The sequence below is a fragment of the Felis catus genome, chromosome A1 (genome assembly GCF_018350175.1).
Source record: "Felis catus isolate Fca126 chromosome A1, F.catus_Fca126_mat1.0, whole genome shotgun sequence".
Lineage (NCBI taxonomy): Eukaryota > Metazoa > Chordata > Mammalia > Carnivora > Felidae > Felis > Felis catus.
Genome location: NC_058368.1, coordinates 9,505,793 through 9,531,781, shown reverse-complemented (window position 1 = coordinate 9,531,781; position 25,989 = coordinate 9,505,793). Strand labels below are relative to the sequence as shown.

The 25,989-nt window shown below is 38.0% G+C and overlaps 1 protein-coding gene across 8 annotated transcripts in view; it reads left to right on the top strand.

The window, feature by feature from the left end:
* The window catches only part of KATNAL1 (katanin catalytic subunit A1 like 1), a 98,127-nt gene that overhangs the window by 56,721 nt on the left and 15,417 nt on the right, over positions 1–25,989 (top strand). For 6 of the 8 annotated variants that reach the window (XM_023250424.2, XM_023250425.2, XM_023250439.2 and 3 more), the window contains 5 exons: positions 3,651–3,809; positions 4,527–4,653; positions 7,622–7,756; positions 22,897–23,023; positions 24,632–25,348. In XM_023250424.2, the coding sequence (XP_023106192.1) occupies positions 3,651–3,809; positions 4,527–4,653; positions 7,622–7,756; positions 22,897–23,023; positions 24,632–24,830 (747 nt within the window). In that variant the 3' untranslated portion in view covers positions 24,831–25,348. Of the gene's footprint in view, positions 1–3,650; positions 3,810–4,526; positions 4,654–7,621; positions 7,757–22,891; positions 23,024–24,631; positions 25,349–25,989 lie in introns of those variants that run through there. The other 2 variants (XM_045048656.1, XM_045048680.1) reach the window with 2 other exon arrangements.

Below are 25,989 nucleotides of genomic sequence, written 5' to 3'. Positions count from 1 at the left end.
GTTGCATGACCCCCAAATTCCAGGCTTAATTGAAGGAGCATGCAGTTACTTGGGACACCAGCTACTTTGGGCCAAACCTCATAGGTTGAAGGCACTTGTCCGTGGGACTGTCCTCACTTCAGATGCCAGCTGCCTACTTGGGCATCCCCAGGTCTCCTTCACTTCTGGCCAGCTGGCTATAAATTTGGGGGTTCTTACTATCCCCTTAGATTTGGCAATTCTCTAGAATGACTCACAGACCTTAGGAAAGCATTGTACTTACAATCACAATTTTTATCATAGCAAATGGAGGCAAATCGGGACTAGCCAAGGGAAGAAGCGCATAGGGGCAAGATCAGGAGGATGCCGGAAGCGAAGCTGCTGTTGTTTTTTTGTTCACAGAGTCAGGTTGCTTTGCCCTCCTAGCACATGGGTGTGTGACAACACATAGAGTCCTGCCAGCAAGGAAGCTCACTCAAGCTTCACCGTGGAGGGTTTTTATTGGGGTTTCATTACATAGCTGGGATTGATTGAATCACTGCCCACGTGTCTCAGTCTCCAGTCTCCTTTCTCTAGAGGTCTGGTTGACATCACTCAACCCAAAGTTGGCTCAAAGTCCTAATGCTCTGATCCTATGGTTGGTTTTTCTGGCAAGGCCAGCTACCATCTGAATTATCTCATTAGCATAAACTATATAGGGGCCTACCATGAGTCACCACATTAACATAAAATTTCAGGATTCAAATGAAACAACAAAGACACTCCTGTCACTTTGGAAATTCTGAGGATTTGTGGTCTCCACCTCCCGGGAACTGGGGGGAAAAACAGCCCAATCCTTTATTATACAGCATGCACACTATAAACTAACACTGGAAATTGAGAAGAGGCTCAGGTTTAAATAGAAACAAAATATGTTTAGGTAAATACTCAGCAAGTAATTGGAAATAGAGGTGTGGAGCTTAGGACAGAGTTTGGATTTAAATTAAAATAGTGAGAATATGCATGTGGATGAGATGGTTCAAGGAGGTCTATAAAGGGAAAAGAGCAAAAGGCTTGGAATCGCTTTGAGAATGTAAAGGGCAGAGGAAGAGGAGTCCCGAAAGGCACTGAAGAGAGTCCCAAGGAGGAGGAGTCTCAGGGAAGGAAGAGGGTCATAGAATTAACCCAGGGAAAAAGCGTTTCAGGGAACGACCGTTAGGTATCAGCACCGTCAATGGACAGAGAGAAGGAGAAACGACAGAAGTTGAAAAATGACCCTGGCATTAGTAAATTAGGCAGTTTTAGTGAATTAGTGGAGGCGGAAGGCGGATTGTAGCTCATAAAGAAAAAATAGTAAACACATACCATTTCTTTAAGAAGGTTGGCTGAGAAGGGAAGGCGAGGTGAATAGTAGCCAGAGGATATGTAGGGTCGAGTGAAGGATCTTTTGTTAACAGGACAGATTTAAGTCTGTTTATATACTGAGGGAAGGAGCTGATAGAGAAGGAGATACAGGAAACCGAGGAGATAATTGAAAGAGGAGCTGACGTTTATAAATACTGTACTGTGTGAATCTATCTATGTACAGATGCTAATTTTGGGAATTAGCTCCTGTTGGAGGTGGCCCCATTGAAGGACATTACAGGAACTGAGAAGGGCATTCAAAGGGGACATTAGAAAAAGAAATAATGAATTTGGCTATAGCTGTGCTATATTAGTTGTTTTTACAGTTTCCAAAATACCAATCTCATGCACCGTTAAAGGCTCCTTGCAAAGCAAAATACTTTTTATAAAAGTAGTGTTTTAAATCCTAGTGACCTCTGCTCTTTCTGGGTGTCTGAATTCTATAGCTGTGTTAACCTGAAAAATAAAACTCAGTTACTTTATCAGCAAAAACTGGGTTTATTTAGGAATAGCAGAGAATTGCAATTTAGGACAAGCAAGCTATGGCAGAACCATAGGCAAGACTGGAGAACAAAGGAGAGGAACACTCTTTTGTAGACGAAAGGGGAAATTGGGAGGCCTGTTGCAAAGAAAAAGTGTATTGGAGGGGCTCCTGGGTGGCTCAGTCAGCTAAGCATCTGACTGTCGGACTCTTGATTTAGAGTACTGAGTTGGCCTCTGCACTGACAGCAGGAAGCCTGCTTGGGATTCTCCTCGCTCTCACTCTCTCTCTCTCTCTCCCTGCACCCCCTCCACACTGCTGCTTCTCTCTCTGTCGAAATAAATAAACATTAAAAAAAAAAAAAAGGAAAAGTCTATTGGAGCAAGGTGTAAGGTTAAAGTATAGTGGTTTTTCATTGGCTGGGTTATGACACTCTTTCATTGGCTGGACTGTTGCCAGGGGAGTAGAAAAACCTTTCTTCCTCCTGCTGGGGTGGTAAAGTAGCTAAGGTAGCACAGACTTGCAAGACCGATCTCTTCCCGTTGGGTCTGCAATCGACTAGGGGTTGTAGGGTGTGAGAGCTCCCCCTTCTGGCCTCCAGGCTCTATTTTAAAAGAGTTTTCCTTTTCTTAATCTTTACACTAGAAAAGGGTTTGGACAGTTTCTAAATTTCTGAAACTTTTATGTGCACATAGTTTTCAAAATGTAAATCCCCAGCAGCTTATTAAGCCAAATAAATGGGAAGGAATTAAGATCATCCACTATTATACGAAAGAAATGTAGCGTCACCTATATATTTGCACTCCCATTAAAAGTGTCAGAAGAAAATAGGAAGTATCTGAAAATCCAGTAGTCTTCAACACTAAACGATTGGTGTTCTTGAATAATTTTTACTCCTTATTGATTTATTTTTACAGAATAGTTTTGTTTTCAAAGGTATTAAGTAACTAAAATGTAGTTTTGAGTCTGTTATATTTAGTGGCTCTTCCATCGGTAACACTATCGTATGTAAACTATTGTCTAGCACATTACTCTGACGAATTGCTAGCTAAATTGGTTATGCTTGAATTGCCACTAGATTTCAGTTACCTTACTAACTGATAAGTGGATCTAGTTTTGATTAAAAACTGTGTATTACGTATTGTGGAAGATTGGTTTTGTCCCTTAGGAGGGCAAGGAATATGTAATTCTACCAGATGTGGTAGAAAAGGTTTTATTTTATGTTTAAATAGAGCAGTCATTCTTAAGCAGTGCTCAAGACTATACGTACGTATCTTCTTCCACGTTTAAGAAAATTGGGTCGGTTCTTTTTTTTTTTTTTTTTTTTTAATTTATTTGTTTATTTTGAGAGCGAGAGTATGAGTGGGGGAGGACCAGAGAGAGACTAAGAGAGAGAGAAACCCAAGCAGACTCCACACTGACAGCACAGAGCCCAGAGTGTGGCTCAAACTCGTGAACCGTGAGATCATGACCTGAGCCGAAACCAAGAGTTGGACGCTTAACCAACTGAGCCACCCAGGTGCCCCTGGGTAGGTTCTTTCGAAATGTATCAGAAGATTTCTTCTTGTCTGGGCCTTTTGTTTTAACACCCATTTCTGACTACCTCTGATTCGAGACATTTTATGAAATCAGTCCTCATTTTTTTTTACTCTGTAAAATGATACTCATATCAAATGCGCCATGATTTCACTGTGATAATTGGGTTTACCTTTTGATGGGAATTTTTATGTATGTCAATAGCTGATGATACTTTATAAGAATGTATTTTAATCTGATAAAACATTTAATACATCTTTTGAAATTTCAGGGCGTACTGATGGTTGGACCCCCCGGCACTGGGAAGACTATGCTAGCTAAAGCTGTTGCCACCGAATGTGGCACAACATTCTTCAATGTTTCCTCTTCTACATTGACATCTAAATATAGAGGTGAATCTGAGAAGTTAGTCCGTCTGTTGTTTGAAATGGTGAGTGATGATCTATATATTCAGATTTCAAAGTACTGTTTGTGTAGGCAAATGATATCCCTATAAATCTAGATCCATTCACCTGGGGATCTGTTTTTAAAAGGGCAAATGGACTTATAGTCGAACAGTTCTTGACCCATGAGGAAGATGTGGGTTTTGTGGAGTAGTTGATGTGTGTTTTCCTCTGTGACATAAGAGAAGGCCCTTCAGCATCCTTTCCAGTGAGGGTTGAAGACACTTTGGAATTGTGTATGTTTGATATTTCTGTATTTCTAATGAGCTGGTTGAGCAGAGTATTTTGTAATGTATATTTTAAAAATCAAATTGATCTATCATTGACGTTTGTTCCTTTTTCATAAGGGATTTGCGGTAGTTATTTAAGAAAGTATGTATGTTCGAGGATGGTGATTGGTAATTTGTCTTTAAAAAGATTTGTATTTTGGAAATTTTCAAATACAGAAAGTATAAATAATAGTATTATGAATCCCCATGTATGTCAGCTACCTTCACCAACCATATAGCTTTTATTTTTAGAAATTTCCTTTATGTGATATAAATGATTTAATCCCTGTTGGTAACCACATGGTGACATTAAAGCAGTGCAAAATTTCTGCTCTTTTTGTTTTTACCATTTCCTTAGGAGGAGGAAATGGCATTAAAAAATCAGATTATTTTATGAGCTCATTAAATGGTTTCTTTAAAATATTTTTCACAAAGGCTAGATTTTACGCACCCACCACAATCTTCATTGATGAGATAGATTCCATCTGCAGCCGAAGAGGAACCTCTGATGAACATGAGGCAAGTCGCAGAGTCAAGTCTGAACTACTCATTCAGATGGATGGTAATTGATATTTAATTACTGTCACCCAACCATTATATTTCCTTTTTGAATTTTGTGGAGATTCATATTGTGGACATTGTCAGGGAAGGGACTAGAAGGCAGCCCGAATTTATTTGTGATCATTTGTTCATCCCCCCCCCCCCCATTTGTTCGTGCACTCAGGAAAAGCACTTCTTGCATACCTGTCATGAATCAAGTACCATTTCAGGTTCTGAAGTTACAAAGAAAAGGAACGTCATGGTCTGCAAGGACTTAACTATTAAGAGCAGAGGTTCTGGAGATGTGGTCCGGGGCCCCAGGACCCCTTTAAGACCCTTTGAAAAGGTCTGCAAAGGCTAAACTATTTTCATGATAATATCAAGACGTTATTTGCTCTTTCTGATTCTCATTCTCTCCCCGAGAATACAGTGTAGTTTTTCAGAGACTACAAGACATTTCGGATGTCATAATAGGTGGAAAGCAGAAGCAGATATGAGAGTCCAGCTGTTCTCTGTTGAGTCAGACATTAAAGAGATTTACAAAAATGTAAGAAAATGCCACTCTTCTTACTGGTTTCTTTTGGGTTTTGAAAAATCATAGTTATTTTTCATAAAATGGTATTTACATTAACAAATAACAGAGTCATTATTATATTAAAATGAATTAATATTTTTTAAAATTCTCCATTTTAATTTCTAATGCTAAATATTGATAGTTATATTCCACACAGACAGAAGCTCTTTGGAGCTCAATAATTTTTAAGAGTGTAAAAGGCGCCTGAGGGGCGCCTGAGTGGCGCAGTTGGTTAAATGTCTGACTCTCGATTTCAGCTTAGGTCGTGATCTCACGGTTCATGGGTTCGAGCCCTGCGTCGGGCAGGCTCTGTGCTGACAGCTCGGAGCCTGCTTGGGATTCTCTCTCTCTCCCTCTCTCTCTCTCTCTCTCTCTGTCTCAAAATAAATAAATAAACTTAAAAAAAATAAAAGGAGCATGAAACCAGAAAGTAGAACCACTGGTCTAGTTGGGAAGCAGGCAACTTAACAATACATTATAAGTTGTGTGGTAGAACTGACCTCTGGGTGTCGTGAAAACACAGTAGGAAAGGTGCCACCCAGACTAAGGGAATCACGGAAGGGAATAGCTGAGTTGGGCTTTGAAGCTTTGGCAGAAGTTTTTCAGACAAAGGAATGTCAGTGAAGGAAGAGAGTGATGGGCCAGAGCCTTCTTTTAGAGGTTTATTATTCTGGTAGTTGTGTGGTATATGAAAAATGGGTTAATATCCAGAATGTGCTGTTTCAAAACAAATAAGGTTATACACCAGCTATAGATACTTACTGAATACTTGTAGTGTGTGTTCTATATGGTGCCAGGCACTGTAAGAGACATAAAACAATGTAGTACAAGTCCTCCCCTCAAAACGTTTATCATTTTAATTTCTGCTGAAGTATGAAAGAAAAGAGTGAGTATGTTATATTTTTGGGGAGGGATCTAGAGGAAACCTATTAGATGTTTTAAAAATATCACTGAATATAAATTTAGCTGAATTTCATCGAGGGGTATTTGTGACTACCGTTCTGTTGCTGATTAGTTGGATAGCTTGATTACTTTTTCTTTCTTTCTTTCTTTCTTTCTTTCTTTCTTTCTTTCTTTCTTTCTTTCTTTCTTTTTTTTTTTTTTTTTTTTAGAGAGAGAGAGAGAGAGAGAGAGAGAGAGAGAGAGAGAGAGAGAGAGAAAGGGCACAAGTGAGTGAAGGGCAGAGAGAAAATCCCAGGAGGGGCAGATAGAAAGATAGAGGGAGAAGAAGAGAGAGAGAAGCGGGGCTACCCAAGCAGGTCTTGAGCTCACCCAGTGTGGGGCTCGAACTCACAAACTATGAGATCATAACCTGAGTCAAAGTCAGATACTTAACAACTAAGCCACACAGGCAGCCTGGAGAGCTTGATTCTTTGTGGCAATGGTTGAATCAGGAGTTTAGTAATAATTTATTAAGCAAATACCGTATTGAACTGGGTTGCTTTAAATTCACTACTTTGTGGGGCGCCTGGGTGGCTCATTCGGTTAAATGTCTGACTTCGGCTCAGGTCACGATCTCATGGTTCGTGGGTTGGAGCCCTGCATTGGACTTTGTGCTGACAGCTCGGAGCCAGGAGCCTGCTTCAGATTCTGTGCCTCCCTCTCCCTCTGCCCCTCCCCACTCACGTGTCTCTCTCTCTCTCTCTCAAAAAGAAATAAACATTAAAAAAAATTAAAAAAAAAATAAATTCTCTACTTTGTTATGCCAGGCTACAACTAGAAACTCTTATCAATAACTTTGTGGAGTTTTTGATGTTTTTTTTTTTTGAACATTTTCCAGAGTTGCCATTGTGTAATCTGAAGCTTCTTATTCTAAAATTTTAATTCTGAAAAAGTAGACTCAATGTGCATATATTTTGTTTGGTATAAAAAGAAATGCTATTTTCAGTAGTGACTATTAGGTTTATTCTCAAATTTTTTGTTGATTTTTAACAAGCCACTTAGAAGTTTGAAGGATAAAATTGTTGCGGTATATAACCTGCAACAAATGTTATGATTGCACGCTAGTACATTAGTAGATGTGAACCTTTTTATTCTTGAGAAAATAAATTAGACTGACAACTAAAATAATTTTTTTTTTTGAGGAACTTCATGATTTAAAAAAATAAGGAAGAAAACAGCATAATCTCCCATGCCTTTTCTTTTCAGAGCAAATTAAATCTATATTCATTTTCTTACAGAAAAAAATATTTTTCTTATTGGATTAGATGATGTAAATCGTTACCTCCTTGTTTTGTTGTTGTTGTTACATCTGTTGATGTGTCTGGTTCTGCCACCATACAGAGGTCAGAAGGACTGCATTATTTCCGTCATTGAGCCTATGACGAAGCCTGTGGCTGATGCTTAGAGATGTGAGTTGAATGAAAGAATAAGGAACAGTAAGAAAAACTCCTTCTTTTGCCCTTACCATTTATAGGAGTCGGAGGAGCTTTAGAGAATGATGATCCTTCCAAAATGGTTATGGTATTGGCTGCTACTAATTTCCCGTGGGACATTGATGAAGCTTTGAGAAGGAGATTAGAAAAAAGGATATATATACCTCTCCCAACAGGTATGATGCCTTCCTTTTACTATATATATTTTTTTATTTTACTTCCTGTTACCTTTTTCCATTTACGTAAGAATTTAGTCCATTGGCATTCTACTTAAAGGTTGTAGTATCACAAAACCAATTGGTCTTAAGTGGAAAGAGAGGCCACAGTAGTTCTCTGTTGAGCTCCTTACATTTCAGAGCAGTATTCGTGTTAATAAATTTGATAGGATATCTAAATTTTTACTTTTTTTTTTTTGAATGTTAATTTTTGAGAGAGAGAGTTTGCATGCACATGCAAGGGGGGGGTGGAAGGGGAGAGATAGAGGGGGACAGAGGATCTGAAGTGGACTCCGAGCTGATAATAGAGAGCCCAGTGTGGGGCTCAAACTCACTAACTGAGATCAGGACCTGAGCCGGAGTTGGACGCTTAACCAGCTGAGCCACCCAGGCGCCCCTGAATTTTTACTTTTACAGTCCTCATTAAATCTTAAGTGATTAAAAATAAAGTTCTCTTGGGATTTTCTTCAAAATATGCTGCTCCGAAAAATATAATTTCATCCTATTGAAGACTGTTGAAATTTTCATAAGTGAATTTTTTTCTTTTTATATTGAAATAAAATTTACATAAAATTGAGATAAAATTTAAATCTTAAGTGTGTATTCTGGTGAGTTTTGACAAATGAATATTCCCATTTAATCGGTACCCTACTGAAGATGTAGGATATTTCTGCACCCAGGAAGTTTCTATGTGCCCCCTACCAGTTAATTCAAACCCTTAATTGGCATTACCTTTCCTGGTTTTTGTCACCGTAGATGAATTTTACCTATTATTAAACTTCACATGAATGGAATCGTAATATGTATGTACTCTTGTGTGTCTGTTACTTTCAGGCACCATAATGTTTTGAGATTCATCCACATGGTTACGTGTACTGGTATATTCCTGATATGATTATGCCACAATTTATGTATTCCTTTTTTGGTTGAACATTTGAGTTATGTCTAGTTTAGAGCTATTATGAATGAAGGTGTAAATAATTCTTGTGCAAATCTTTTTGTGGATGAGTGTTTTGGATTCTGTTGGGTACTATAGCTAAGAATAGAACAGGTGGGTCCCAGGGTAGATATGTATATGTTTAACTTTATAATACTCAAACTTTTCCCAAGTGGTTGTACCATTTTACTCTTTCACCATCAACCAACGAGAATTCTAGTGTTTCCACATCCTTGCCAACATTTGGTATGGTCGGTATTTTAATTTTAGTCCTCCTAACTAGTCTGAAATACTCTAATTATGGTTTTAATTTGTGTTTCTCTAATGACTTATGATGTGGAGTGCCTTTTCATGGGCCTGTTGGTCATTGGTATATCTTTTGTGCAGTGTCTTTTCAAGTCCTTTGCTCAGTTTTTAATTGGTTTATTTGTTGTTCTATTAATGCTGTGTAGTTCTTTATCAGATATATACATCATGAACATTTTCTTCCAGTGTGGTTTGCCTTTCAATTTTCTTTATGGTGTCTATTGATAAGGAAAGTTTTAATTAGTTATTTAAGTTTATTTATTTTGAGAGAGAGAGAGAGAAGGAGAGAGAGAGCATGATCAGGAGAGGGGCAGAGACAGGGAGAGAGAGAGAATCCCAAGCAGGCTCTGCACCATTAGCTCTGAGCCCAGTGCGGGGCTCAAACTCACAAACTGTGAGATCATGACCTGAGCAGAAACCAAGAGTCAGATGCTTAACTGACTGAGCCACCCAGGCACCCCTATTTGTTTATTTTGAGAGAGAGAGAGAGAATGAGCAGGGCAGGGGCAGAGAGAGAGAAAGGGAGAGAGAGGATCCCAAGCAGTCTCTGCACTATCAGCGCAGAGCCCAATGCGGAGCTTGAACCCATGAACCGTGAGATCATGACCTGAGCTAAAACAAAGAGCTGAGCACTTCATTGAATGAGCCACCCAGGTACCTCGGAAAAGCTTTAATTTTGATGGTCTTCTTGTTAAGCTTTTCCTTTACAGATAGCACTTTTTGTGTCTTAAGAAATCTTTGTTTACTCCAAGGGGCAAAGGTTTTCTCCTATTTTTCTTTTAGAAACTATAGTTAAATCTGTGGTCCATCTTGAAGTAATTTCATGTGGATAGTATCGCTTAGAGGTTGAGTTTCATTTTTTTCAAATATATATCGAGTTGTTCCAAGCACCATTTGTTGAAAGGAGTTTTCTTTTTACATTTAGTTAGTTTGGCACCTTTGTTGAAAATTATTTTTCTGTGTATTTGTGGGTCTATTTCTCAGTTCTCTGTTCTATTCCATTGACTTAAATAAGTATAAGGCTGTCTAATTAGGTTATCTGATTTTTCTTAAGTTTTGATACCTTGTCTTGAAAAGAATTTGTCCATTTCTTCTAATTTGCCAAATTTATTGGGATTTGACCTAATACAAATGTGCAAGCTGACTAAAGGGTTTATGTGAGGCTGTTGATTTCACGTCTGGTTCTGGAGCCTCAAGTCAGTAGCGAGAGCAGTCAGGAAGACAAGATGAAGTGGTGGAAAGAAAGACAAATTATAACCTCTGGGGATGAGCTGGGACCCCATGGGGACATACTGGAACCCATGCTGGGCTCTCATTGCCTCTAAGACTTCCAACTTTGATGACTGGGATGTCCTATTGAAGAAGCTGGCACTGTTTGTAACAGTATTAAATATACACCTGGCTAAGGAGTCAAAAATGCTGAAGGAAGAAATCTGCCCTAGCAGGGCAGAGCCGGCAGATAAGTGACAGTATGCTTGAGCTGCAAATGCACTTCATATTCTGAACTCATTTTCTGAGTTGATTCATTTCTGCCTTTTAAATTTCACCCATAATGACTTATGTGGTGCACACTGAATCAGAACTATTCAGTGAGGAGAATTCTAGGAAATGAAATTACAGCTTTGCTTAAGTTGACATAATACAAATCTGTACACCTAATTTTCCTTTTATTGTCTGTAGGGTCTATAGTAATGGCTCAGTTTTCATTCCTAAAATGGGTCATTTGTGTTTTATCTCTATTATTCTTGATCATCTTGCTCTAGAGATTTATCAATGTTATTAATCTTTTAAAAACTCAATATTTTGCTTTGCAATTTTTCTGTTTCCTATGTCATTGATTTTTTTCTCTTATTTTTATCATTTCTCCATTGTACTTTAATTTTCTCTTTCCAAAGGTAGAAATTTATGCTATTGATTTTAAACCTTTCTTCTTTTTTTAGTATAAATATTTACAGCTATAAATTTCTCTTTGTGCACCACTTTGGCTTTATCCCACAGATTTTGCTATAGCATATTGTCTTTATTCAGTTAGAAATATTTTCTAATTGTCCTTTTTTGTTTGTTTGTTTTGTTTTCTTTGACTCTTGGGTTATTTAGAAGTTTGTGGTTTACTGTCCAAATATGTGAGGATTCTCTAGATATCTTCTTGTTGATTTTTAATTCAGTTCCATTATAGTCAAGAACTACTCTGTAGAATGTCAATTTTTAAATTGTATTGAATTTATTTTGTAATTCAACATATAGTCTTTCTTGGTGACATGTTTTAGTTGCGATTAAATAGAATGTTGTTCTGTGTTTGTTGATTACAATATTCTGTAATTGTTGGTCAGATCAAGTTAGTGTGATAGTATTGTTCAAATCTTCTAGATTCTTACTGACGTTTTTACTCTAGTTTTTTTTTATCAATTACTGAGAATGGGTTGTTAAACTTTTCAAATATGATTGTGAATTTGTTTATAACTGTTTGCCCTAATTCTCTCAATTTTTGCTTTATGCATTTTGAAGTTCTGTCATTAGGTACATAGATAGTTATCGTTGTTATACCTTCTTTGTCTTTCTACCGTTATAAAATATCTCTGTCTCTGGTTACATCCTCTTTGGCTTGATGTTAACTTTTTTTTTAATGTTTATTAAAGAGAGTGAGAAAGAGAGTAAGCAAGGGAGGGGCAGAGAGAGAGAGGGAGACAGGATTTGCGGTGGGTTCTATGCTGACAGCAGAGAACCCGATGCAGGGTTTGAACTCACAAACCGTGAGATTATGACCTGAATCAAGTTGGATGCTTAACCAACTGAGCCCCCCAGACACCCCAGCTTGATGTTTACTTTGATATTAATACAGCCTCACCATCTTTCTTCTGCTTACTGTTTGTATGATATATCTGCTTTCTTCTTTAATTTTCACCCTGTCCTTATTTTTACAGTGTAGTTCTGGTAGACAGCATATCGTTGGGTCTTGCTATTTATCTAGTTTGTCTCTGTTTTTTAATTGGAGTATTTAGTCCATTTAAGTATAATGTAATTATTGATATGGTTATGTTTAAGTGTGCCATTTTGTTTGTTTCTCTGTACCTCTTTTCCTAATTTCTTTTGATAATTGATTTTTTTATACACTTCAATTCCTTTATTGGATTTTTTTACCTGTACCTATTTTTTTAGCAGTTAATCTAGGGATTATAATATGTACCTGTAACTTCTCACAGTCAATTTAAAGCTAATACTGTACCACTTCATGTAAAATATAATAACTGTTTGCCTCCCTCTGCCTTTGTGCTGTTTTGTCATGTATTTTACACCTACATTCATTGTAGATCCCACAATATAATGAGATTTAAATTGTCAGTTTAAACTTAAGAGGAGCACAAAAAAGTAGTGTTTCTCATTTACGTACATATTTAACACCCCCGCTGCTCTGCTTTTCTTTTTTAAGGTCCAGATTTTCATCTGGGTCTATCTCCCATTTGTCTGGAAAACTTTCTGTAACATTTCTTCTGGTTTAAGGTCTGCCAGCATCAAGTTCAGTTTTTGTTATCTGAAATGTCTTTATTTCACCCTTATTTCTGAAGGATATTCTTGATCGATAAATAATTCTGGGTTGGGAAGTTGTTTTGTTTTGTTTTTTTCTTTCATCACTTATGAGGATATCATTTTGTCATCTTCTGGCCTCCACTGCTTTTTGCTGTGAGGTTAACTTTCATTCATCTCATTGTATATATAATGTGTTTTTCCCTCCTGGCTATTGTTTTTCAAAATCAGCTTTATCAAAGAATGATTTATATGTAATAAACTTTATCCACTTACAGTGTGATGGTGTTGACAGTTGTATACAGCGTGAAACCATACCCCAATCAGGGTACAGAACGTATCTTTCATTATGATAGGATTTCTTGTGCCCCTTTGTCTGTTCTTCTTTCTTCCCAACACCTTCTACCTCAGGCAACCACTGATCTGATCTTTGCCATTATAATTTTGAATTTCATAAGTAGGATCATACAGTATGAATTATTTTGGACTGTCTTCTTCAGCATAATTGTTTCGGGATTTATCAATGTTATTTTTTTTACTGGTGAGTAGTATTTCCTTTTATGGCCATATTACAGATTATTTATCCATTCTCTTATTGATGGACATTGCGTGGTTTCTGTTTTGAGACTGTTGTAAATAAAGCTGCTGTCAACATTCATGTTCAATTCTTTGTGTGGACGTGTTTTCATTTCTTTTGGATAAATACCTACCAGTGAAATAACTGGGTCATGTGGTACTATATGTTTAACTATAGACAACGGGTTGGATTTTCTTAAGTGGTTGTCCTCTGGTTGTTTTTAAGAGATTCTGTTTATCTTCTTGTTTTCAGCAGTTTTACTATGATGTACCTCTGTGGAGTTTTCCTTTTACTTATCCTATATGTGTGTTGGACTTTGATATTGTTTCATAGGTCACTGGGACTCTCTTACATTTTTTTTCAGTCTTATTCAGATGGATAATTTCTGTTCATTTATATTCACGATCATTGACACTTTCTTCTGCCATTGCCTAATCTGCTTTCAATCTTGTCCAGTGAATTTTTCATTTCAGATATATTTTGTAAATCTAGCATTTCCATTTGGTTATTTTTTATAGTCTCCATTATTTTGCTGGGATTCCTCATCTCTTCATCCATTTTGTCCATCTCTTCCTTTAATTCTTTGAGATTTTTCCTTTCAAAAGGTGGAACTTCCTTCCCTCCCTTTGAAAATGGTTTGGATTTAGTGATTTGTCTCTAAGGAATAGAATATGGCAGAATGATGCTATCTATATATGACTTCCAAGGCCAGATCATAAAAAGGATAGTTTCTGCCTGGCTCTCCCTCTTTCAGATTATATGCTTTTGGGGAGGTCAGCTGCCACACCATGAATTCAAAGAGCCTGTGGAGAAGCCCATGTGAGAAGGAACTAACATGTCCCACCAAGAGCCAACACCAGCTTTTCTGTTATGTGAGTTAGCTGCCTTTGGATGACTGTAGGCCTGGCCTGTACCTTGACTGAAATTTCGTGAGAGTCCCTGTATTAGTCAGGGTCTCTAGAGAAACAGAACCAATAGAACATGTGTATAAAGAGACAGATTTGTTTTAATGAACTAGCTCATGGAATTACAGAGACTGTCAAGTTTAAAATCTTCAGGGTAGGCTGGCAGGCTGGAGACTCAGGGTAGAGTTGATGTCACAATTAAAGTCTGAAGGCCCTTTCTGGGCACAGTTCCCTCTTGCTCTGGGCAGGTCTGGCTTTTGTTCTGTTCAGGCCTTCAACTGATTAGATGTGGCCCATCTGCATTATGGAGGGCAGTCTGCTTGACTGAATCCACTGATTTAAATACTAACATCATACAAAAACATCTTTACAGGAACATCTAGAATAATGTTTGACAAAATATCTGACACAGTGGCCCAGCCAAGTTCACATAAAATTAGCCATCATAGGCCCTAAGCTAGAGCTTTCTAGCTAAGCTTCTCCCAAATTCCCGATGCACAGAACCTATGAAGGTAATAAATTGTTATTTTAGGCCACCATGCTTTAGTGTAACTTTTTTATTCAGAAATAGATAATTGGGGGACACCTAGTGGCTCAGTCGGTTGAGCTTCCAACTCTGGCTCAGGTCATGATCTCTCAGTTCATGAGTTCAAGCCCTGCGTTGGGCTCTGTGCTGGCAGCTCGGAGCCTGGAGCCTGCTTCCGATTCTGTGTCTCCCTCTCTCTCTGCCCCTCCTCCACTCGTACTCTGTGTCTCTCTCTCTCTCAAAAAATAAACATTAAAAAATATTGTAAAAATAAGGAAATAGATCATTGATATGCTGCTTTATAGTTTTTGTCAGCTAATTCTTATATGTGGAACACAGTTTGTATTGGCTGCTTTTTAATTTTCTTGACCGTGGGGTCACCTTTTCTGTTTCTTCACATGCTCAGTAATTTTTATTGTATATTTTACACTGTGGAGAGTCTGGATCATGTTGTTTTTCTTTGAAGGGTACTGAATTTTATTCCAGCAGGCACTCAAATTTTTGGCAGAACTTAAGAAAAAGCCAATTTACAGTTACTTGCTGTCTCTTGGCTAATGCATGAAAAAAGTTGCCTCTTCTCTTTTGTTTTATATTTGCTTACCATAAAAAGACAAGTCTGGTACCAGTTTCTCCCTGATGATCAGAAGTGGAAGCCTCACCTATGACTTTTGGAACTTAATTTTTATAACATCTTCCTTACTCACTTTTGTGACTAGATCTCCAAGCTCTATGGTGTAATTAATTGGCTCACCGATTCCATCTCGCATTGTCTTTCCTGCCTGCTACTATGTATATATCATTAATTCTAATAATCTTGTTACTTAAAAAGAAAAATGTTCTTTTTCTTAAAACATGCTTAAATTACTAGTTGAATTTACAATAATAAGAAACTTATTTAAAGCACTAATGGAAGTGGTTCAATTTAGAACCTGGAAGCTGTTCTGGAATATTACACCTCCCAGAATCAGCTCCTTAGTGCCTGGCTCGCTCTCATGTTAGCCGCATGAAATTTTGAAATTTGAGTGGTTTGTTACACTTTCTGATTTACTGTTTCTTTACTTTCTCTTTGTTCCTCTTTTTACTCTTCTTTGTTTTCTAAAACAAATCTCTCTATGCTATCTAGTATATTTGTATGAAATGAGTTTCAACTTTACTACTGTATACAATGATTATAAATAAGAAATTAATGCTAATGGGGGAAAATAAAAGTTTTACTACTTGAACTGACACCATTTAAACTTTTGTACTTTGAACTTTAATTTACCATGATAGGGAGGAAAAAATGTAACTAGAAAAATAGTTGATGGTAGCAATTTTATAAACTGCTAAGGAGAACTTAGGTGTTGGGGAGAAACACATACTTTATGATACAAAGGTAGGAACTTAGCTTTCCTTGAAATATTGGAGAAGAAAATAGATTTGGCTGACTGAAGGGTTTTCTTCTAAACTTGTTTTCCCTTATGGAAACGTTATATCCATTATAGGTAATCACTTTTGAGTGCTTCTGTCTGCTCATGACTAGTCTGAAGGTCTGTACCTGTGACCACGGAACTTGAGAAATCGCTTTCTCGTAAAGTGCATCCAAACAGATCATCGTAATTAGAACTCCACTCTTTTTCTTTCATCTGTATTAATTCAGTAGGTGTTTATGTAGCTCTTTGCTATTAGAAAGACATTTATTGGGTTCTGTGGGAATATAAAGATAAGTAATGGACAGGCCTCATCCTTAGAGAACTCACTTTGTAGTTGGAAAGTAGGCATACACTTAACCTAACTGCAGGGAAAACAGTGTAACATGTGGTGCCATTGTTCTCCGTGGTACTTTTCCTTTTCTTTTTAAAGTTTTTGTTTAAATTCCAGTTGGGTAATATAGAGTGTAATATTAGTTTCAGGTGTACGATACGGTGATTCATCACTTCCATACAACACCCGGTGCTCATCACAAGTGCCCTCCTTAATCCCCATCACCTATTTAACCCATCCCCCGCTCTGGTCCATGGTACTTCGGAGTGGAGAATGAGGAATGATAAATTCTGACTGAGGTGCTTTGGGAGACTTCATGGAGGAAGTGGCATTTTCACTCATTTCCAAAGAGAAAAACAGAAAGAAAAAAAAGAGAGAAAAACAGAAACAAAGGTGTGGTTGCTTGAAAACGAATAGATAGATAGCTCTTGTGGCTGAAGCATCTGGTAGGATAGAAGGGTCTGGAATAGACAAAACAGCAACATGTGGAAAGATCTGAAAGAATGATGTAGCAATCTAGGGTAAAATTAATGGGAAGAAGAGATTATATGAAAGTAAAAAGAAGTTGGAGGACATTTTATGAACACAAGCAACCTATGAAAGTAAATTTTTAGTTGGAAAAGGCGAAAAGTAAAACAATAAGACTAGATAATACCAAAGCCACCTGGAGGCCCCGGCTGGAGCTGTCTTGCTGGAGTACTTTCAAGTTGTCTCTGGTCATTCCATTGGCCCAGGCTGCTTCGGGCGCGGTGGCTTCAAGACAGTCCGATTTCATACGTGGTGGCCGTGGCTCCAGACGTTCCGCTAGGGGCGTCGCTTTTTATAACCTAGCCTTACAGGTCATATAGTGTCACTTCTCCTGTACCCTGGGTTGAAGCATTTACAAGCCCACCCATTTTCAAGAGGTGGGAATTAGACTACCTCTGGGTGGGAGAGCGTCAAGACCGCACCGCCGAAGCGTGTGTGGGATGAGAGAGACTCTCGCAGCCATCCTGGGAAGTACGACCTGCCGTAGTTAACAAAAGGCAAAACAGCAGGCCCAGGGGGAGCTTGGCCTTACGTAATAAGTCTCTCCCTTCACTTTATGCATCTAAGTTATGGCAGCAACCGCCTGATCAGCTTAATGAACTCCCTTTTTCAGCCCCTTTCATTTAATTATATTTTGCTTTTAGAATAACCTCCCGAAATCATTAAAGCATCATAGAGTCTCTTAGAGCGGAGTCTAATTTTCCATCACATCAGGGTCAGAGTTCTTTGTTTAGTTGTGCGTGTGCGTGTGTGTGTGTGTGTGTTTACCATAAGTTCTTATCTGTCTTATTTATATGTCTTATTTATATTTATTTATTTTTATTTATTTATTTATTATCTTATTTATATCTTATTTATTATTTATTTATTATCTTATTTATATCTGTCTATTTGTGTTTCTCAGTCCTCTTTTGTACTCTTCTACTTAACATCCTCCCTCCCCGCCTCTGGTATATATATGTGCTTCTTTCTACTTCCATGTCGTTATTTATGGTACTCCCATTTCCAGGTTTTCTCCCTTTCCCACTCTATTTAAATTTTATTGGGGCACCTGGCTGGCTCAGTCAGTAGAGATTCGACTCTTGATCTCAGGGTTGTGCGTTCGAGCCCCACATCGGCTGTAGAGATTACTTAAATAAAACTTAAAAAAAAATTATTGGTTTTTCAAAGTTGGCATTAAAGCATACTCATTCTCTGAAGGCTTCTTTTGGCCTGGCCTGGCTCCCTTGTGTAGACTTCACTTCCCTGGGTTATCTGTCTCCCAGAGGTTCCTTAATAGAAGGGATCTGGGTTTTCTCTGTCTTCCTCTAATCTTGTTTGTCGATTGACTGATGGTGGGTATCCTACCCAGTGAGGCAGAGCAGGGCAGTGAACCCAGGCGGGCTGGCCCCAGAGTGTGCACTCGTGTTCTTCTGCACTGGACCTCCAAGTGTGCTCAGGGAAGTTGTTATCACAAGAAGTGTATGATCCTTTTAGCAATGTTTATTTAAATTTAGAATGTATATTAACTTGGTTATGTAGTGTTGGTGGTTCTTGACTATTAACCTATTAATTACTTGTGAAATCCTTTCACAAGGTTATTAAATATCATTCATACAGTTTTATAGAGCTGATAAATCCTACTTGGAACCTTCTAACAAACCACTGATACAAGCAGAATTAGAAGTCACTTTCCCCAAATTATAGTTACGAGGGAAAAGGGTGCTTCCAACTAGGGCTTCAGTACTGGCTTATACTCCAGAGTTCATTTAAGGTGACTGTCTGGAGCTTTCTTTCTATGGGATAATACGGTATATTAAACTTGGCATTTGAGTTCTTAGGGCAGGCTGCAGTTAAACATTCTGATTTCCAAATACAATGAATTCTAGTATCAGGACCAAAAGAGCAGAGTGATCTTTGTTCACTAACATTCACACTAACACGTTGTGTGTGGAGCACTGTGAAGTCACACTTACGTTAAGTTTGGAGTTCTTACGGAGGCATCGGGAGCACCGCCACTTTGTGTAGCAGCAGACCTGGGAGCTTCCTGCCCCTCCCTCTTTTTCCCCACCCCCCTCTGGCTGGCCACCTGAGTACAGGACTTCTTTGGCCCCATACCTCAAGTGATGGGCCTGCTGGCTGGGGATGGACAAAGATAAGGAGCCTCCTTACTTCCAAGTTAAGGAATTCTGGAGGTAAAGATTGCCTGGTCACACTCTTTTTTTCTGGCAATCCCAGATAATGCGTGCTTGGTTCTCTCTCCACTGTGGCTGCTCTTTGCGTTGCTTTGCTCTTGTCTTACTTTGTGTGAGTGAGAAATAGAACTCACAATGGAAGCGTATTAAAATTTCGTTCAATCTATCCAATAATTGGCAAACAGGCAGATAACTACCTCTGTAGCTCAAGAAATGGCACGTTGTCAGACTTCAGAAGCCCCCAGTATGTTCTTTCCCTAGCACGCTCCCTTCTTGCCCCTACTGGTAATCACTGGTATTCCTTTTATGGAAATACTTTGTTTTTTCCCTTATCATTTTCTCGCCTAATAATATATCCCCAAAGTTTAACCTTTTTTTTTTTTTTTTTAAAAAACGTAAATGGAATCACACTGATTGTGTTCCTCTGTAGTTTGCTTCTTTGGCTCCAGTACGTTTTTAAGATTCATCCATATTACGATTTCCAGATGCTGTTCATTTTTGTTGCGTATAGCATTCCATTGTATCAGTCAGCGAGGTATGCCACAACAAAGTACCACGGACTGGGTGGCTTAAACAGAAATTTATTTTCTCAGGCTACAAGTCCAAGGTCAAGCAAGGTGTTATTTCCTTCTGGAGCCTCTTTCCTTGGCCTGTAGGTGGCCTTTCTTCCAGTGTCTTCAGGTGGTCTTCCTCCGTGTGTGCACGTGCGTGTGTGTGTTGTGTCCTAATTTCCTCTTCTTATAAAGACACCAGTCAGACTGGATTAGGGCCCACCCATACGACCTCGTTTTTACTTTAATTACCTCTTTAAAGGCCCTATCTCCAAATACAGTCACATTCTGAAGTATTGAAGGTCAGGGCTTCAACATAATACTTTATTTTTTTTTTTTTCAACGTTTATTTATTTTTTTTGGGACAGAGAGAGACAGAGCATGAATGGGGGAGGGGCAGAGAGAGAGGGAGACACAGAATCGGAAACAGGCTCCAGGCTCCGAGCCATCAGCCCAGAGCCTGACGCGGGGCTTGAACTCCCGGACCGCGAGATCGTGACCTGGCTGAAGTCAGACGCTTAACCGACTGCGCCACCCAAGCGCCCCTCAACATAATACTTTAGTAGGAGGGATACAATTCGGCCTGTGATATCCATTGTGTTGATTGTACCACGATTATCCATCATATTATTTGGTGGATATTTTGGTTCTTTCCAGTTTTAGGCAATTATGAACAGTGCTGCTATGAATATTTTTATACTTGTATCATGGTGAAAACGTCTAAGCTTCCTTAGGTTAAGATGCCGCATTCCATCCTTGCAGCGAATTGCGGGTCAGGCTACATAGCTGGAACAATAGTCGATAAATCCTATCTGTCTTCCCAAGTGGTTGTTGCACTTTAGACTTCTACCCGCAAGGTGTGAGAGTTCCTATGGCTTCCCATTTTCCCAAAACCTAGTGTTTTCCAAAACCTCAGCCTTTTTCATTTATACCAGCCTCTTGGTGTACAGTGCTATCTCACTGTGGTTTAATTTTTATTCTCTTCATTATTAAATACAGTAAAGCCTTGGTTTATGGGCATAATTCGTTCTGGAAACCTGCTTGTAATCCAAAGCACTTGTATATCAAAGCGAATTTCCAGAACCATTGGCTCAGTTGTGATCCTGTGGCATTTGGTGTCACGTACTGCTCGTTTTGCAAGACGTTGCTCATTTATCAAGTCAAAATTTATTAGAAATGTTTGCTCGTCTTGCGGAACGCTCGCAGAACAAGTTACTTACATTCCAAGGTTTTACTGTAATTTGAATATATTTTCCTTTATTTATTAGCCACTTGGATTTTGTTGTTATATATCTGTTCAAGTCTTTTGCCCATTTTTCTTAATTAGGTGGTCTGATCTTTTTTTAGTTTTTGTAGGAGTTCTTTAAATATTCTGGATATAAGAACTTTGTTACTTATATACATTGTAAATATCTTCTCAAACTCTGTAGCTTGTGTGTTTTCACTCTATTTAGAGAGTCTTTTGATGAATTAGAGTTCTTAATTTTAATGTGGTCAGTTTATCAATCTTTTCCTTTATGGTCAACTTTCTGAATATCTATCTATCTATCTATCTATCTATCTATATGTCTTAAGAATATTCACTCTGAAGTCATTAAGATATTTCCTGTTTTATCTTTTAAGATGCTCATAATTTTTGCATTTTACGTTTAGGGTAGTAATATATCTGGCACTGATTTTTATGTATGGTACGAGGTAGGACCCAATTTCACCCCCCCCCCCCCCCCCCAGTAAATAGCAGTTCTGGGATCCTTTCTCCCACTGCTGGAACCACCTGTGTCATAAATCAGGTATCCATAGTGTATGCTTTGATCTACTTCTAGGCTCCCTATTCTGTATCATTGATCTATTTACCTGAGTCCTAATGCTTTGTAATAAGTCTTAAATTCTGATAGAGCAGTTCCTCCCATCTTACTGTTTTTCCAGACTGTCTTAGTTGTTCTTGTTTCTTTCCATTGCCATAAACATTTCAGTATCTGACTGTTCAGATCCACAAACAAAATTGTTGTGGTCTTTACTGGAATGCAAAGGCATTTTTATATGCTGTATGATCATTTGGAGGAATTGTCAATGTCATGAAATACAAAACAAACATTGGGGAACTGCTTTAGATTAAAGAAGACTAAAGAGATAAGTGAGACGACTAAAGAGATAACTAAATACAACGTGTGATGGTTTTTAAGAAAGTTATAAAGTCCTGGGGAAAATGGGGACATTTTAATCTGGATTGTCTATTAGATGATTCTAATGTACCAATGTTAAATTTCCTGGCAAGTGTGATAGTTGAATGGATACCTTTGTTCTTAGGATGTACATGCTGAAGAATTTAAGATGAAGCGTGATTGCCTACAGCTAGCTCCCAATTCAGAAAGCAGTGGGGAGGAGGAGAAGGGAGTGATAATGGCAAAATGTTGACAATTGATGAGTCTAGATGGAAGATAAATGGGTGTTCATTGATTTTTTTTTTAAACTGTAGATTTAAAATAAATCTAAACTTTTCAAAAGAAAAGTTGGAGAAAATTAAATTTAATTTGATATATCAGGAAATAGTAGAAAGCCAGATCCAACCTAAGTTTGCATTCTCTTAGTGTGCTGTATTAAATAGCGAATTTGCCACTAAAACTGATGGTAAAAAAAAGCGAGCATGATTGGTTATTTAAATAATTCTGTACTTCATTAGAGCTTACACAATACACATTCTCATCGTACTGGAACATTAGACGTCTGTGGGCAAGCTCTCCAAGTAAAAATACATTAATATGTTTTTTGCGACGATGGCCGATTTCCTCTATCATAGGAAATCTTTTCTATATCACACTAAAAGGTGAGCAAAGTGATTCACGGGAGTTAGTCCACGTAGTCTATAGTTTTATAAAACTAGGCCAAATGTTGTTTTACTAAAAGAATGTCTAGTACTTGAACATTAATGTTGAATATTAATGATTTTATTTTTAATAAGGATTTTATTTTTCATGAGGGATCACAGACCCTTTGTTTTCAAATCTGTATTTCACAATCTTCTTCACAACTTTTTGAATATGTATGTTTATATCTTAAGAATATTTACTCTGAAGTCATTATATTTCCTGTATTTCACAATCTGTATTTAAAACTCTGAGTTTTGTTTCAATTTTTAGCTATTGAGCCAAGGCACACGGGAAGTGAAATAATTCTGAGTCATGCGATGAGTTGGTGATACTAGGTGAACTCGAGTTACTGACTCCTTTTTGCATTAGTCTCTTTCTTTTCCTAAATGTTGATACGCGGTTTCTCATCAAGATGATTTGCGAAGTAAAACATCTAACAGTAACAACAAAAAAATCTTTTAACAGCAAAAGGAAGAGCCGAGCTTCTGAAGATCAACCTTCGTGAGGTTGAACTGGATCCTGACATTCAGCTGGAAGATATAGCAGAAAAGATTGAGGGCTATTCTGGCGCTGATATAACTAATGTTTGCAGGTATTTTTTTTTTAATAGTCTGTGACTTTTAGATATCAGGTATAGATTTGACATGAGGACTGGTCTTAAAGTCAGTGTAGTTATTAACACCTTTGACGTGAGAGCAGCAGTCCATTTCCGTGAAATGGTTTCTCATTTGTCTTCTTTTTTCTTTTTTTCTTTTTTTTTTACATAGCTTCCTTGGTCATTGTTAGATGAACAAATATATAACAATATGGTCCCCTTTGCTGTCTTTGGTTTTTAAGAAATTTTACTTGGTAATAATGATTTTGACAAGCTAAGGTCAGTTTAGCCCTAAATTGGAGCCTAGCTGCGTCAACATAAAAGAATATTTCGTTTTGGTCAGTAGTATTTTACCACATGCAGAAGAGCAAGCAAAGTTGCTCAATTTAAGCTGGGAAGTATATAATATATACTTATATATTTAGTAACATCATAATTTAGTGACATCATAATTTGTAGATAATTCACATCACTCAATCCTTTTAAGCTGGGAAATACATACTTATGTTATATAAGTATATATTACATATTTCCCTTTCAATTGAGTGACATAATAATTTATAGACAATTTACATCACTCAAAGAAGAGGATTTTCTTTTATTTATTTGGGGGGGGGAGGGGAGAGTGCAAGTGGGGGAGGAGCAGAGCGGGAGACAGAGGATCAGAAAGGGGGTCCGTGCCGACAGGCTGACAGCAAGCAAGCCCGATGTGGGGCACGAACCCACGGACCGTGAGATCATGACGGGAGCCGAAGCCAGACACTCAATCCACTGAGCCACCCAGGCGCCCCAAGAGGATTTTCTTTTAGTTGTCACCTCCTTAACTGTACTGAAATTGACATCAGTAGCCTTTCTTTAAAACTATAACATCTGTTGTTTCTCACTCTGTATACTAGTATTTTTCGTGTGCGTCTAAGTTTAGCGGCACATAATCTCACAGTAGTTTCTAGTATCACTATAATAAAATATATAAAATTTTGAAGTTTTGGTTGGGTTGGCTTCCTATTAGCTTTTTTTGTGAGCATTATCTGCCTCTTCTAAACCTTGATAATAATTTACAGTTGATCAGAGTGGAGCTGAAAATAAGATCTGGAAGAGCTAGATTTCATCCCTTTAGTAGCCCAGCAATGCTCCATGTGGAGAATTCCACATCCACTATATGTAGATACATTCATGTTCCAAAGAAGGAGTTTCCTGGCTTTACCTCCTCTAATTAGGTTATAGACAAACTGGGTAAGATTTGAATTATGTTAACCTTAGCCATGTGTTCATTTTCAAGTGTGCAATTCAGTAGTTCACGATTCACTTCTGTTTCCTCACTTTCTTGGCTGTCTTTGAAGAGCAAGTGAGGAAAAGGAAATTTGGTACTAGCTGAGCCTAACCTAGACTTTTTGGATTCATTAATAGTACATTTTATGTTTAAGTCATTTACATCCTGTTTTAACCTTTCTTGCACCCTCAGATAGCTCTAAAATGGGAAATTCTGAGCAGCATCGTAAAAACATAGAAAATGATCTTTTGAATGTTTGGTGTTAACTTCCTTACAGTTGAAAGTGTTTAAAACATTTACATCAGTATGTATTCACTGATTTTGTATGTTTTTAGGGATGCCTCTTTAATGGCAATGAGACGGCGAATCAATGGCTTAGGTCCAGAAGAGATCCGTGCACTTTCTAAAGAGGAACTTCAGATGCCTGTTACCAAAGGAGACTTTGAATTGGCTCTTAAGAAAATTGCTAAGTCTGTCTCTGCTGCAGACTTGGAGAAGTATGAAAAATGGATGGTTGAATTTGGATCTGCTTGAATTTCTGTCAGCTCTTTCATTTCTGGTATTTTTACTTATAAAATGTGAAGAAATTCCCTGCAGTTTTTTTTAAAAACAGGTTTAAAACTTCTCATTGGAGAGATTTTTCCCTTACAGGAAAAAAAAAAAGAAAAAAACCCCAAACCACCGAGAGTATAACCGTAGTTGAGAAAGGAGAAGAGCTTACATAGAGAGCCTGGTAGTCTCCACCACCTGGCTTTGCACTGGTATCCACATGTGCACATGTGAATAGTGCACATCCAAACCAAGGTGTCGGGGAGGCCGAAGGAAGCACTCCGCGTGCTCTTGTAGAAACTTGTTTACAAAAGGTTTAGAGGGACCTCTTTTTCTCACGTGCGTCTGTTGGGTTTTTTTGCTTTGTTTTCTTCTATTCTTTGCTCTGAACACGAGGGACCTAGATATGTTGACTTTTAACAGCAACACTGCGTTTGTGTCAAATTCCTCGTTCGTTGTTAAAAACGAGAGTTTGGAATTAAATAACGAACTCGTTAGTTAAACCTTTAGAATTCAACTCTTACTGTTGCCGTCTATCATATGGTTGAATTTTAACCCTTCCTCCCCCCACCATTTCTTCTGTTAGCCATCTCATCATTTCTTCAGCTTTACATATCCTCATGCCTCGTGGTCTTTGAGACGTTTTGTCAGGCGGTGTCTCTGGGCTTCAGTATTTTTTGCTGGTACTTAACATTTCACGTTGGAAGGATGGGAAGAATGTAGTGATTGCATCAGATGCATTTCTTCATTCTAGACTTCTGGGTTTGTTTTCGCTCTTCTTTCAATACATTCAAATAGATAAGACCTTTACTTTCCTCAGCTCTAGCAATGTTTGATTCTTGCTGAACTTGACTTTCATATACTAAATAAATGCGTGGGTGTTCGAAACAAGTCCACTCTTTTGTGGCTAATGCAAAACAAAACAAAAATCGTTATAATTATCCAGATAGCTTGTTTAACACAATAACATTGTACATAATGAATGATGTTCATTTGAAAATTTTAGAATTATTCCTTGTCTAGGTTGAGAACTTGTACACCACAGTGTACATTAGGATAAGATTAGGATAGAAATCTGACCTGCACATGTCACGGTCAAAAGAGGCCAGAAAGTAGATGTGTCTAATCACAAGTAAAATATCCT